The sequence below is a fragment of the Zootermopsis nevadensis genome, unplaced genomic scaffold (assembly GCF_977971745.1).
Source record: "Zootermopsis nevadensis isolate Lab colony 2312 unplaced genomic scaffold, Znev_1.0 Znev_ptg000024l, whole genome shotgun sequence".
Classification (NCBI taxonomy): domain Eukaryota; kingdom Metazoa; phylum Arthropoda; class Insecta; order Blattodea; family Termopsidae; genus Zootermopsis; species Zootermopsis nevadensis.
Genome location: NW_028259156.1, coordinates 7,494,168 through 7,509,443, shown reverse-complemented (window position 1 = coordinate 7,509,443; position 15,276 = coordinate 7,494,168). Strand labels below are relative to the sequence as shown.

Sequence of the window (15,276 nt, the reverse complement as noted above, 5' to 3'; positions counted from 1 at the left end):
AATATTTTAAATAGTTTTTTATGCAAATACGCATTCATTGGACATAGCACTCACGTGATATTCGGTATCGCTGTGATTGGTGTGACGTCACAAGTGAATTTAACGGCCATTGTACGAGAAATCTTTTTAGCACGACCTGTGAGTACTCTTTCATTTTCTGAAAAATACTTGTAATTTTAAGCACAATATCCCTTATTACGGTAACATTAATCATTCAGTTATAAATGGATAATAAACTAATTGCAGAAAAATGGAAGGTTTCGTGTTATTTGCAAGTACGAAACATTAAAGGTGATGCAACTGTTTAAAAATTTTACCATCACAATAATTCCAATTTAAAGAGGCATCTAATATTAACTGAAAACGTGTGAAATGTATTCCGACATAAAATACGTAGAACCAAATATAAGGTATTCATATCCAACATTAATATAGATTAAAATTAATGCAATATAATGTTAATAAAAGTATTTTAGCATTAAATTAAAGCACATTGTAGGCCTGTAAAATAAATTCTAAGTTTTGAGGGTATGTTCTTGCTTGTAATGAGGACATTTTCATGTATTCAGATTTAACTTCATTAATTTCAAGACCATTTTTCTTCCCTCAGTTGCCAGTGCAGATAATAATTCTTTTAATGCTGGAACATTTCTTGCAACCAAGAAAATATCATCAACATTAGCACAAATTGTTTTGGATTTCTAACAATATTTCATTTACCTTCAGTTCCTTATTATTTTTTCAGCTATAGCATAAGATCCTAAATAAATAAATAATTCACTTCTATATATGCTGTGAAAAGCTTGCCTGAGATCAATAAATAACACAGGCACATCTGTGTTATATTCAAAGCATTTTCCCACTGTTTGCCTCATCACAAGTATTTGGTCATGATGCTTCTAAAGGGTCAAAGTGCACATCAGTAAACCCCTCTACCACTACAATTAAATTATTCATTTAGGCAAACTCAACTAATGGATTACCATTTTCACCAGTTTCATTATATATAGTGTATTTACCTGCAACTTGTGGTACAAATTTAATAATTCTCATTTAATTTGATCCCAAGTAGTTATGGTGTTGCCTAGTGAATTCACTAAACTGTCATTTTTTTAGATACAGAAAATAATGTTGGCTGAATTTAATCCTTGATTGTTCTGTTTCTGTGTTCATAGTATACCAAGTATAAACATGGGGGAGTTTGATATCTTCATCAATGGCATCCTGTTCGACAAAGGTAAGACCTCTATCCTCCCAAAAAAGTAACTTGAATTGAGTAAAGATTTTGATGTGTTTCCTCTGCTGTCATTTCCAGATTTTAACTTTGCTGTCTTCTAAACAGCAATTATTCAAAATGTATTATTATTTGGGCTCATCTATAGGACATCTTGGATTATTTGACAAATTTGTGCCTTCAGTACAAAAGTTCATCAAAATCAGTCCATTAGTTTTCAAGTCATAAAATGACAGCAAGAGTCAACTTTGTACTCCATTTATCTCCTCAGTTTCTGCTAATAATATTCTTGCATCAGTGAATGTCTACTTGGCAATTTGTGTTCAATTTACTGCCTGAGAAACACTTTTGATCCTGTAAAATATACATTATAGTTGCATAAGATGTTTGTAATTCTTCAGAGAAGAAAAAAGTTTGGAAACAGCCATGTTTTTTATACTGCTGACCATATTCTGAATCTTATAGTTTTAAAACTGTGTTATTTATGGATTCCACTATTCTTTCAGAAAATAAAGAGGACAACATGCACCAGGATTACCAACAGCACAGAATACAAGTTGAGCCGAAGAAACATCACCAACAGAAGAGAAATTTAGAACATGGAAAAGAAACACCAAAGTATCCTCAGAGATAAAATTTATGAGACCTCCCGGAATAATTCTTTCAATGTAAGAATGGAAAAAATCTTAAGTGGGCAGAGAATGCATCGGGTTATTTCGAAATTGGATATCTTATTTCCCCTTGCTAAAAATGTTCTGATCGTCGAGAACAGGTGAAACATTTCGTTCGCTCTCATACGCCACTGCGTTTGCCTTTACCCAGCTGTAACCCCTGGACGTTCGTCCTACAACCTGCCTGTGTTCTTACAAGTTCCGTTTTTCTATTTGCAGACTTGGCTGCATGTGGAGGGCCATTGACGTGGAGCAGAAGGAAAAGTATTATGAATGAGCCCGCCAGGCGGATGAAGATCACAGGAATAAATATCCCGGTAAGTAATTAATTTTCTTTCACTGGCAACAAGCAGCAGAAAATTCCAAAAAATATAGCCGAGAATTTTGAGAAACATCACCGATTTCGATTTATTTGGGATTGACTGCTAGCGATTTTAAGTAAGAGAACTTTTGACGAGTCTTTATTTTCTCCAAAACATTTTCATCTACTTACGAGTCACGGCACCAGAACCCAGATATCGAGAAGTTATAATATTAAAATGGGATGAACTTAAACATTTAATTTTGCGATTAGATATGATCAAAAGGCATTTTACTGTTCCTGTCTTTCTGTGTTGCATGATGTATGAATGTCGCTGATTTTCCTCCTCTCACGTCAAACCACGCGATAAGAAGCAACCGTTTACGGAATGCTGTGACCTGAAAGTCATTCTTTCTGTTTTCAGATTACGTCTACATCCCGCAGGAGGCCCGCACGCAGAAGCTTCTTCGGGAGCAGGCCCGCAAGAAGAAATTGCGGCGAACAAGACGCCAGAAGGCGAAGCGACGCCTCAAGACGGCGCAGACCAACAGCGCCCGTCCCCTGCCTGCCGAAGACCATCGAAGAGGCATACGAGGTGTCGCTTCGTCAGAGGTAAGTCGTCGTCATTACACTTTGGACGAAGTCACTCGCCTGCCATCTGTCGCTTGCACGTGGAAAACAAACGAGTGTGGAATGTCAGTGGCGAAAAATGACTAGAGTAAACTCTCGATTATCGGGGTTAGTTGGGAAGTTTATCTTCCCTTGTTTGTAAGAACGCATTGCAGTTGAACTTATTTAGCAGATTTCACTATTTAAATCACTAAAACTCTATTCTAAGTTTTAAACATTAATTGTGTTTCTTTAAAAAGAAACTGGCTTTTGAAAGCAAAGATATGTTACAAATAGTTTATATTTATAAGGGCGTTAATTATGCACACGTCGCCATTTTTCTTGACCTACGAGAATTACGTCATTTCCTACTTTAGCACAGAAATCTCCTATAATTAAACTTTCATTCCTGTTAACCATTTCTGTTGGGTTTACATTTCCATCAAATTCGAACTGGGAAGAGTGCATCTGCAAAATATCCACCAGTTAATTTCCATCGTAATATTATATCGCACGTTGTATCAATACTTTAAGTTACAGGAGTTTTGTTTCATGGGTTGCAGCCCACTAATCCACCATTTTCTGAATTTCAGGGACAAAACAAGAGCAGCGACACGCAGTCGGCCACAGCAGCCACTGAACAACCCGACTGCCAGGTGTCTACTAACAATGAGGTTAGTGTCAACTCTTCTTTGGATTTCAGCTATTATGTGGGCCCAACAGATCCCCACGCTTGAATCAATGATCATTTTCGAGTTCATTTCTTCATTATTAAGAAATCTTCATCCTGTTTGCATAATACATAAAAATGTGAAAAGGTTTCGCTTGCAAATGTTTGTTCAAAGAAGCCATTTTAAATGAGACAGTGGGACATATTTGTGTTGAATATCAGATTTGCCATTTAACGACATTAACGATCTTGTAAGCCAGTGACAGTCATCGAATGCCTTCGTCCTTTGGCCCCTTTAAGTTAACTGCACGCAAACTCCCCTTAGGGACGTCATGTACAAGAGGCGAGTTGCTGTAGAGTTTGTCCTGGATTCATAAGCACTGAGATGATAAAGTAAAAATTCAGAGTCAGGAGTGACTTAAGTTCTAGAAGCCTAAATGTTTAAGACAATTTTGCAGGAAAATTTGACAAAAATAAGTGCCGTCGAGATAAGGCGGGGACTGGAGGTAAGGACATTTCACAATTCTAAAAGGAACAGTTTGCTGTCTCAGTTATGAAGAAGTCCATCATAAATCATCACCTTCCCATTTAAAATAAGTGATAATCAAAGCCCTAGTAATGTAACAGTTAAACATTTTCAGAGAAACTGAATTAATTAAATACTTTTAAAGTAATATTTTTAGGGACCAATTTCAAAACATTAACATTTGTAGTTGTATAATTAATAACACAAAATTGTTTATAGAACTGGCTTTGAAATGCTCCTCGTGAGCTTCATTTCAATATGTACTTTCACTTTCGAAGTCCCTGTTGAAAAGATGAAATACAAATTGAAGAACTCTGGATTTTGAATCGTTTGGTAGCAATCTCAAAGGACGCAAGGAACATTTATCCAACGGAATTATCTGGAATGTAAGATAACTAACCCTGAACATCTAGAAAAGTAAAAGTCAGAAGAAAATATTAAGGCACTGCACAGAGTTTTGAGCTGATTCACGAACGTGTTTTATTTCAAATATAAATTATCCAAATTAAACTCGTTTAAAGTTTCTGTATCCACATCTAGAAATACGTATCACAGAATAGAAGAATCTGGCACGGTGTGAGGTATAAGGCAGTACTTGCCCAATTATCACACAGAACTAATTACACGCTCACAGTTAATTATCACCACAGGAAACGCCCACCACGCAATTACTGACTTGCCTCTCATTTAAATGTAGTGCCTGGATAGTGCCACGAAGGCATACTATGAGCATGAAGTTCTCTTTGTAATTTTTATATTCTTGCATTTGACGTATTTCCAGCCCTCCCTCCGACTCATAAATTCCGTGCAGATGAAAATCACACGACATAAAAGTTACGACACCAGGTAACGTTATGACAGGTAGATGGAACAGTGGGTCAAACAGAAGTCACCCCAAAAAATGCTGAATCAGGTTGAAGCCTGTAATTTACATAGATAGTACTTAAAGAGTTAAATTGTTTTCACTTAAATATTTAAATTATTTTTAGAAAATAAGTTAAATACTTTATTTGTTAAATTGTTTTTAGCTCACACATTATATATTTAAGAATAAAAAAAATATGTTCATAAATTTTGCTGCAAGTGTCTCCATACTTGTTGCTAATAATTCCAGTTCCTGTTCTTATACAAATGTTTATTTCCTTTCCAGATACCGGAAATGGGCGACGTGGAGTTTGCTTCCTTCATTGAAGAGATAATGAATCTGTTAAATTGTTTTAGCGAAAAAGTTAAATTGTATTAGTTAAATAGTGTTTTTAATTAAATTGTTTTTAATTAATTGTTTTTAGTTGCATTGTTTATATTTTAGTTAAAAAATTGTATTAGTTAAATAGTGATTTTAATTAAATTGTTTTGAGTTTAACTGATTATATTTTAGTTAATTAGTTTAATTTTTTAGTGATAAAGTTAAATTGTATTATATAAATAGTGTTTTTCATTAAATTGCTTTTAATTAAATTGTTTTTAATTTAGTTGTGTAGTCTTTTGTTAAGTAGTTGAATTGTTTCCATTTAAATATGAATTATATATTTAAGAATATTAAATAAAAATCATGTTTATAAACTTGCCTTTTGTTATTTTAGCAAAATAATATTTGAACGTGTCGCCATCCGTGGAATAGAGGATAATTTGCTCACCACTGGACCCAAGGTACGCGGGTTCAAACCCGGTCGAGGTCGATAGAAATCCATAGCACAACTTCCTCCGGCGGGGTAGTAAAGCCGGCGGTCCCATGACGTAGATTTACGGCGCGGCGTTAAAGAAACTTACGAGCATGAACGAGATGTTTCTTAAGCAAAATTCAGCCATTAGCAATAATATTCTGGTGAAGGGGGACATTTTTAGTTTAGACATTTTCAGGATAACGAACCATCGCTGCTACCCGCACTACATGACTGAACATTCGGCCTCTGAATTTATGTTCTTGTACGAGTTCCAAAACCTTCTGCTTATGTAGGACGTGCTTAATCTTGCCCACTGTTTAACAACACATTCCTTCGTTCTATGTAGGATTAGAGGTTTTGATGATACAAGCAATTCTGCATGCACGCCTTGCGTGCTACATACCCAGCCCATCGGAGCCTGATATATTTCACTACCCTCACTGTTCGTTATGCAGAATTCTAAATTCCCAACTCACTTCGTCCCTCGCCAGCTGAGTCCGGTCCACATCTTTAAAGGTTACGCCTCAGACACGCGTTAGCATTATCCTACATTAATACCAACGTGTCGAAATTTATTTCCCGCTGCCCTTCTTAAATAAGCTTCCTCTATTTGCTGTATGAATGTGAACAGAACGTTTCCTGCTCCTTCTACATACGAAGTTACATTACCCTCTTTTAATATTCCTTGGTGTCTCCCTCTCTTCAGGTTTCAAGACCTCAACTTCACACGAATTTCCCGCTGCTCGTTCACGTATCAGAAGCCGCGTTTTATTAGGGATAAGAGAGGAGAAGGCGAAGGACGTCGACATGAATGATACACGGTCTCCATCTTCGGGGCATCATATTCCTGCGCAGTTACAATTCGGAAGTTTCGTGGTGACGTAAATGGCCCCTTTGTCACGGGGACTGGGTAAAGTCTGGCTTCTTTAATGGACCTTCCAGTAATTACGCTTTCCCGAAATTACAAGAATTAGATAAAGCTCGTACAAAATGAAGTCACAAATAGTTCTTGTGCCTACACATGACTAAGCTTCGTCCACCGGACCATTTTAATGGCGTCTGGTAACTGTGATTCTGCCGAATGTTCTCGATGGTTTAATATGAACAAGTTAATTGAAATTCCTACTTTACACACGCCTGTCCTTCTGCGTGTCAGCATCTTTACCCTCTAGGACCCCCAGACGGATTTTGATGAAATGATGTATGAATGACACCCAGAATTTACATGTTAGTCGCTTAATCGATAATAAGAACGTGGCGAAACTAGCGCTAATAAATATTTTGACTAGGTGGCAGATGGAAAATTAGAATATTTCACAGGGATAAGGAGAATATAAGTGCCACAAATTTAAATGATATTCTTCAAAATAATTTTCTCTAAATTAATTAGGCGCAATTTAAAACATACACAAGAAAAATTTCCCTTAGGAGGATTTAGAGAAAGCATGTGCATCGTACGGGTAAATTTCGCGAGTGAAAATCCCTCACTGCAACTACCAACAGTCGCAGCCTGATTGCATGCAACACATAGTCAGCCATTTTTACAAAATGAAATGGCCACGAATTCTCAGTCGGTATTGCAGCGGGTAATTATGTCGACAGTTTCTCCGTTCTTGTCAAAACAATTTCCCGCCTATTACCGAACCGAAGACTCGCTATCTTGTTCGCTATTCTGCGCCAGATGATTCCACGGAAGACTTTATATTTATTTACGCTCCATTTTAATATTATACCGCAATCTGCGTCTGGCCGTACCAGGCGACTGGTTCTCATTGCGAGTATAACACCGCCAGCCAATCACTGAAGACGTGAGTCGAGTATCCTGACACTTTTAGTGCAGACAGACAAGAAAAAAGTCACGTAGCCTGACTGCCCTCGAAGCTGCAAACTGCTACATTATTGCCCCTGTAGGACTTCGACCCTTTCTCTGCCATCCCCCTGGAGTCCATCAACAGCCACTTGGACGAAGAAATTCGAAATGGGGTAACATCGGACTAATGCCGAGTTGGGGTTCGAACCGGGTGTTCTTGATTGCTTGAGCTCTGGACTGGAATATGTTAGATTCTCAAGGACTCTGCTCCGTGGAGATCGGCCACGGTAGAAAATACAGGGGAGTAAAACGAAACAGCCTTATTTATGTCAAGAAAAGACCATGGCTTACCTCCTCCATTAGGTACTAAATCTCTTATTGTGGAAGCCAAGGCCTACTCAAAAATTCCTTCCGCTTCTTGTTCTATCCGTTTTCATTGCACGAGTTCTCACTCACTTAAATCAGAAGCTGATATCATGATTCAAGGGAAAAGATTATTAATGTTTAAATATGACAAAGTTAATTGACATAATTACATCTTTTGAATTAAGCGCGCGCAAGTATTTAAAGACGCAAGGAGAGAAACGAGAATTACGAATATAAATACGACGTTAAAAGCCTCAGCAAAGCAGTGGTTCGTACACTAGCAAAGAACGCCTGAGAACGCGACACCCAAGGATCTTCTGGCGGCACAAGCCCCCGGGGAGTGGGGGGAGGGGGCAGACGCCAAAGGACGTCAGACAATACGAAGGAACAGTCTTAATGCTTGACAGAAGTACAGGACAAGAGATAAATCTACGACGCTATGATCATGTAAACTATATCCTGAGACGCTAATGGTCGCTCAGCTAGTCTTAAACGCAAAAACCGAGATTGCATCACAATCTTCAAAAGAGACCGTCATTGTTCCCTGTCTTCAGCCAGATAAATCCAGTCCAGACCTTACTCCTGTAAGATCCATTTTAATATTATATTCATATCTATGCCTACGTGTCCGAGTTACCTCGCCCCTTCAGGCTTCACACCAAAATGCTGTACAAATATCTCGCCTTGCTCACGCATGCTACATAACCTAACCATTTCAGTAACATTGAATTAATCGTCCTAATATAACAATTTTAACAGTAAAATCCATAAGTTCTTTGTTGTGAATTTTTCTCCATTTGTCTCTGGCCTTCACTTACTTTCTCCCTTTGGGTGATGACGTTTGACTTCGAATTCCCTTTCAAGAGGAGCGTAACTCTAGCAATAAATTTCCGTGTTCGTTCTTCTGTCGAAACCCTGATCACGCATGGGCGTTGCGAACAAACTTCGACGATGTTTGCATAGGCCTTGTGTGCCAGTTACATTTCCACTTTCTGTCGATAGTTATCATCGATTTTATATGCAAGCCAGTACGTTATATAAAACGACTTACAGAATGGAAGAAAGTGTTTTACTCAGACGCACTAATGAAACTAAACCCTTCAATGTTGCTAAAACGGCTTATCAAAGTAAACGAAAATTATCTGTTATCTTTCAATGAAGTGCATTTCAAGAACGCGTTATGGGCTGGTGGTCTCTGTCTGTACGTCCAGTCGATTCAACTTGAGGGCGGACTTGTTTGAAATTTGATGTGGAGGTTGGCTATTCTGCAAGATTCCAAAATCGTACTTTTGAATTTCCTACGAACGGTGAGAACAAGATGCCGTTTGAGGACAGCAGTGAGGCAGACGCTGATTTGCTGCGATCTGGTGGCCAAAGTGGGAAGTATTCAGATAAGGCGGCTCTAATACATCCAAATGCACGCTGCAAAAACGCGTCACGGAAAACACTTTCCGAGCTTGGTCGATATATCGCTTGGAGTACAAGATTATTAATTTCGTTGAGGAGGGCGTCAGAATGCAAAACTGCACAGGAAAATTACGACGTCCGAAGCTCTCCGACAAAAGGCACAAAGGGAGTTGATCGTGTTCTTGATATTTGTATTTCCCAGCTTTGAAACTCCAATATAATCCAAACAAAATGAGAATATTTGCAAATGGACGTTTTCAATAGGCCCCAGAGAAGAGACGAAACGTCGGACTTTGGTGGTTCTGGTCCCGTTAAACCCAAGCCACGTTTTAAAAGGTCTTAGGGCTCATTCTTTCGGGTCAATTCCGGATTGGAACGGGTGAGGGCCCCTACGACTTGTTATTGAAAACGAAACAACGAGATACAAAAACTTCGAACCCAACTTACCACGTGAAGTAAAAGTTCTCTTCACGCAAATCTAAGACTCGATTTCAAGCCACTTAAGACGCAGGCGACACATCCTTCCGAAACGTCTGTAACCACCAGCAAGATTACACATTCTGACGGCGTAGTTAATGTTCCAGAATCCTCTAACATGGACCTGAATATTGACATAGAACTTCACTCACCGTTAAGACTGGCACCAATACGATTTCCTGATAACTGTCTAGCATACCTCTGGACATCCGCTGTAGGCGTGGACGGTTATCGCCAGATCCGCTTCAGGTGAAAGATGAAACTAAATTCCTTTTGAAAATTTCTATAAATTGCTCTGATCTCTTGCAAACGGCCTAACTTCTACGTTTCAACATTTTATAAGCTCTAGCAAAGATGATTAATACAGAAGATTGCTGTCTCTCTGGGTTGTTGCGCCGTGCAGTCTGGTAGATTTCCACCAACGTTTCAGAGGTCCTTGCTGCCTCCGTCATCAGGGCGATTAATGTGCCAATCGAGCGGAACGGTCCAGGTTTATAGGGACCGGACAGTAACCGGAGTAGCTTGATCCTAGCCAATGAGAGCAAATATGGAGTGCGTGGGGACCAATAGGAGAGCTTTGGCCAGGTCTAGCGGTGTACATACATAGCTGTGATGATGGAGGCAGCATGGACCTCTGAAACGTCGGTGGAAATCTACCAGACTACACGGCGCAATAGCCCAGAAGACAGCAATCTTCAGACTCACCGCAGTGAAAACCTCAAATCCTAGATGATCAATACATAATAGATTTACTATCTATCACCTAAACTCAGACATTCCACTAATAATTAAACAATGACTCTCATTACTGATTTCTTTCTTTAGCCCAATATTATAAAAAATTCTGTATGTAACTAGAATTTAAGCAGAGAGCAAATAAAAACAAACATTTTTACAAAGATTTACATTGCATTTCCTTGTTTCAGTTTGAATGTATTCCACCAACAGGCTTAAATTCCCTTTGTACGTGCATGCATTGGCGAAGCGTGGCCTTTTGATAAGTGTCAGCCATATTGTAGTGTTTCTACTTATTTTTGTACAGAGTATACCTGTATTAAACGCACGTGAATAGTAGGCAGTTCTTATGAACCACCCGGTGCTTTGTTTCCATGCAAAATAAAGTTAGTTTCCTGGCTCGCCTACCCAATGGCGGCTCGTGAGTCTGAGGAGTGGCAGTTTTGCGCAAGGGGAAACTCAAAATTTGTTTTCAATACATGACAATATAAATAAATGAAAAGTAAATTTACATCGATGATGTTTTAGCTATTTCTAAGTCCCGAAGAGGGCGGCCATTATTTTTACATCACTTTTTTTCACTCAAAGACAATTTAGAAAAAGTAATTTACTGTAAATATGATACACATCCTTTGCTCATTTTCATTAATAGAACAAAAAATAGTCAGCATACAGAATTACTGAACACCCATTAACAATAACCACGAAACAGTTCGTGATACAGAAACCAGTCTAAAACACATGGTACCGGGCAAGTGTGTTTACTATAAGCTGGCTGCGGGGACTGCAGCCCCGATAGGCTCTGTACAAGTCAACTGCCCCTCACTCCACCGCCCACCGCGCTGAAATCCTTGCAGCCGGATGATAGCCCCGTTCTGCTTCGCACTCCTCGCCCGCGGACTTACTGTCAGTTCAGCCGATTAGTGGATCTTGGCAACGTAAGGGGCAATATTAAAATAATGATATAGAGGAAACAAAGTGTTACAAATTATATAAATATTTCAACTCTGCAGCTCTTATGGATGGGCCGCCACTGCCTACACAGTAATACTTAATACTTTCCTTACATGCATTTGTCATTTCCATGATTTTTCGTAACTGTGAGAATCTACCTGTATCTTTGAAGTCCCACCCGTGGCTCACTTTATGAAAAAGGTAAAGACGGTGGAGTTATTCGTGTACTTTATTGATGACTAAGGTGTGAGGACATATCCATGTGCTTTAACTAATCAACCTATGATCAGATATGACTAAATGGAACTATAGATCCTTACATTCTTACTATTGGCACTACATGGGGGTGAGTGATAAGATTCAAGCCCTCAAACTCAACCAAGACACTTGTTGGAAACAAAACACACTTATGCACTTCACAAATTCCTAGCATGTATCATCTGAAGTTTCCTGGACAAGGTTAGTATATTATCCTTTGGTAACAAATAGTGATTAGACTAGCAGCAAATCTAATGTACATCGGACGAACAATAAATATTTCTGCCACTATGTAGGAATATCTTTGACAAAACACAAAAAAGGTTTTCTGCATCTGAATGCACATCTGCCAGTCACTTAGATCTGATTGCGACATTTCCAAGCACAGCATTCCGAAGGTGGGCTATTTATAATAAAGCCATTGCAACTTACACTCAAGTAACCTGACGATTAGTAAGATTATTTTGAACTATCAGTAAAATATGCAACTGAAAATAACAAAAATGACAGTTGCTTAACACATCCAAAAATTAAATAACATTCCCCATACCAATGAAACAGATACAAAATGTTTTGGAAGTAATAAACTGAATAAAATTGTTAAACCAAAAAGACGTCACTGCCACCGTTTCGCTTGTTTGATGCGACAAGATTTTATTGCATTTACGCGCCGAGAGAGTTCACGTCATTCATCATGAGATGCTCATCATTGTATTACACAAGAGTGTGACTGCCCTTTGCCTCAAATGCACAATTAATATTCCTATCCTGGATACTATTCCAGTACAAAACAAATGTGCACGAGTTGTATTCATTTGCATTCTGACAGCAGAAAAAATCTTAATCATGATGGGGCAATAGTTCCTTTAATCTGGGTATGCAATGATACTTCTGCAGACTCTTCCGATAATAGGAAGACTTTGCAGTTGGGTTGTTGTTGTGAGCAGATGTGTTTGGGAAAGAGCTGTTAATAATGGGTTGCTACCTGGAGGACTACCAAGCCGGCGTGGGTACCTGGGCAGGGAGGACTTCGTGGAGTTCTGTACAAGGACAAGACAGATTTGGACATGGTGGAAGTTACTCAGGGAATACGATTCTGTGTGCAGCGGCTTTAGCTGTGCTGTTGATAATCAGCGGTGTGGAGGCTGAGAACATTTTGCAAGTTTTGTGTAGTTTGTGCGACAGAAACCTAAAATCTGGAACTCAATGCGACACGTGTGGACGGTGGTTTCACAACAGTTGTGGAAACGTAAAGGCTCAAATGGTGGACAGCAGGGGGATTGCAATTTAATATTCCAGTAAACAATTAGAAATTCGAATGTTTAAAAAGAGAAGGCATGTTTAGTAGCCGAAAATCTTGATGAAACAGTTAGAAGCCTTGAGAGTCTGGTGGTATGTGTACCAACCGCTTTCACAATTAATAACCATTCATTGTGTATTTGTGGGTTTCGTATGATTCTCAGGATAAACAGCGATCATTTTCTTAAATGGCATTAACCGATTGATCTTTGTAATGGTGAATTGTAGTGTTTTCCTTGCGGTACGGACAGAATTCTTGAATTTCCCGCAGATACAATGCGCTAACTCAGGCGAACCCTTCACCATTAGTACTAAAATCATTAGGAAAAGGCTAGCAGGGATGGGAAAAAGCAAATCAGTAGGGCCAGACTGCGTTTCTGGGGAAATTCTAAAACTGGGTGTGGAAGTCATGATTCCATACCTTGCGCGATTATTGGACGTAACAATTAATGCCACTATACCAAGGGAATTATCCGCGGTGGTCTAGCGGTTAGAACGCTGGCCTTGTAATCCTGGGGGTCTCGGGTTCGATTCCCGGCGGTGCCCGAATTTATAACTTGTGTTGGGCAAGGCCATGGTCTAGGCAACACGGAGTTTTTCTCCGTGGCATCCCAACAATTACTCCATTCACACACAGAAGAAGGCAATGGCAAACCACTTCTGGATCATCTGCCAAGAACGTATATGAACAGGTCCCAGTCCGAGAAAAGGATGGAAGGATCCTGTTCATATGGACCTGTCGTCAGACAGAACACTAAATGATAATAATAATAATAATAATAATAATACCAAGGGACTTGAAAAAAGCCATAGTGGTTCCTATTTACAAAGGAGGTGATCGATCAGTGGTCACAAATCTCAGACCGGTCAGTTTAACATCGGTGGTCTGCAAACAAATGGAACATGTTATAGCATCGTACCAGAGGAAAATCTGGGAGGAAAAGGATTGGTTATTCGAAGGTCAACATGGGTTCAGGCCGGGATATTCATGTGAAAGTCAAGTAATCACGGTTTGTCAGGACATTGCAGACACACTGGATAACGGAGGAAGGTTAGACGCGATTATAATCGATTTTTCGAAGGCCTTCGATTTAGTTCCTCACGATCGGCTGCTTACGAAAATTGCGGCCTCGGGCGTGGACTCGAGGATAGTCGTATGGGTAAGGGAATTCCTTTTGGGCTGAACGCAGAGAGTTAGAGTAGGAGGGCAATTATCAGAGGAAGTCAGAGTAACGTCAGGTGTACCGCAAGGAAGTGTATTGGGTCCGCTTCTGTTCCTCGCGTACGTAAATGATATTTGGAGGAACATTGAATCGACTATTACACTTTTTGCAGATGACTGTATAATATATAGGAAAATTATAAATAGTAAAGATATAGAAAAGATGCAGATGGATCTAAACAATCTGGGGGAGTGGGCGGTTGAAAATGATATGAAGATTAACCCAAGTAAAAGTAAGACAGTTAGTTTCACGAGAAGTCGGGCGAAGGAACCACTAACTATTCGTTACGGGACCAACTAATTCTGGAAGTGAGCAGTTGTAAATACTTGGGAATACTCTTAAGCAGCGATTTAAGCTGGGCTGATAAAGTAAATTATACGGTGAAGAAAGCCTGGAAGGCATTTCATTTTACAATGCGTGTTCTCAAAAAGGGAAATAGTAACACTAAAAGTCTAGCCTACACATCACTAGAGCGTCCGATTCTGGAATATGGGGTGGCGTGCTGGGATCCTTACAGGGAGGGGCAGATAAATGCGTTAGAACGGATGCAAAAGAAAGCATGTAAATTTGCATATCATAGGAGCGATTCGAACTGAGTAACCCTGGCACAGCGTAGAAAGATAGCACGTATATGTGCTGTCTTCAAAGCGTACACGGGCATGGAAAGCTATAGGTGACAGATTGCAAAGGCCATGCTATCTGAGCAGGGTCGATCATATTTGGAAAATTAGGAGCAGAAAGCAAAGGTCAGATATCGGAAAATATTCCTTTGTAAATAGGACCAACCAACTCTGGAACCGGCTACCTGCTGATGTTTTAGGGACTCTCTCCTGTAAACCAAGTACGTTTAGGAAGAAGGTTAGAAAAGTGATAAATGAGGTGAAGTGAAGGGAATACATGGGTGGGTGCAGTGGAGTGCGGTGAAGGGAGGTAAATCAGGGTGAAGATGGGAAGGCTTCATAAGTGTAGTCAAGTGAAGAGAAGGTCCTGATGAAATGTGAGTGCATCAGTCATGACATATGTAATTCATTACTGTTACTGTCTTGTGTCCATTTGGTATTAATTTTTAAGT

The 15,276-nt window shown here is 39.4% G+C and overlaps 1 protein-coding gene across 3 annotated transcripts; it reads left to right on the top strand.

Annotated features, from left to right (window-relative positions):
* Window positions 1-67: 67 nt before the first annotated feature.
* LOC147872794 (uncharacterized) lies at window positions 68-5,300 on the top strand. Of its 3 annotated transcripts, none has more exons than XM_087354962.1 (6): window positions 68-138; window positions 1,176-1,237; window positions 2,125-2,222; window positions 2,631-2,818; window positions 3,409-3,489; window positions 5,162-5,300. In XM_087354962.1, exons 2-6 carry the CDS (start codon window positions 1,192-1,194, stop codon window positions 5,208-5,210), a joined length of 462 nt encoding a protein of 153 aa, XP_087211088.1. In that variant the 5' UTR covers window positions 68-138; window positions 1,176-1,191; the 3' UTR covers window positions 5,211-5,300. The 3 variants fall into 3 exon arrangements, with proteins under 3 accessions (XP_087211088.1, XP_087211089.1, XP_087211087.1); XM_087354963.1 differs by lacking the exon at window positions 68-138 and adding an exon at window positions 147-291; XM_087354961.1 differs by lacking the exon at window positions 68-138 and adding an exon at window positions 147-410.
* The last annotated feature ends 9,976 nt before the right edge of the window (window positions 5,301-15,276 follow it).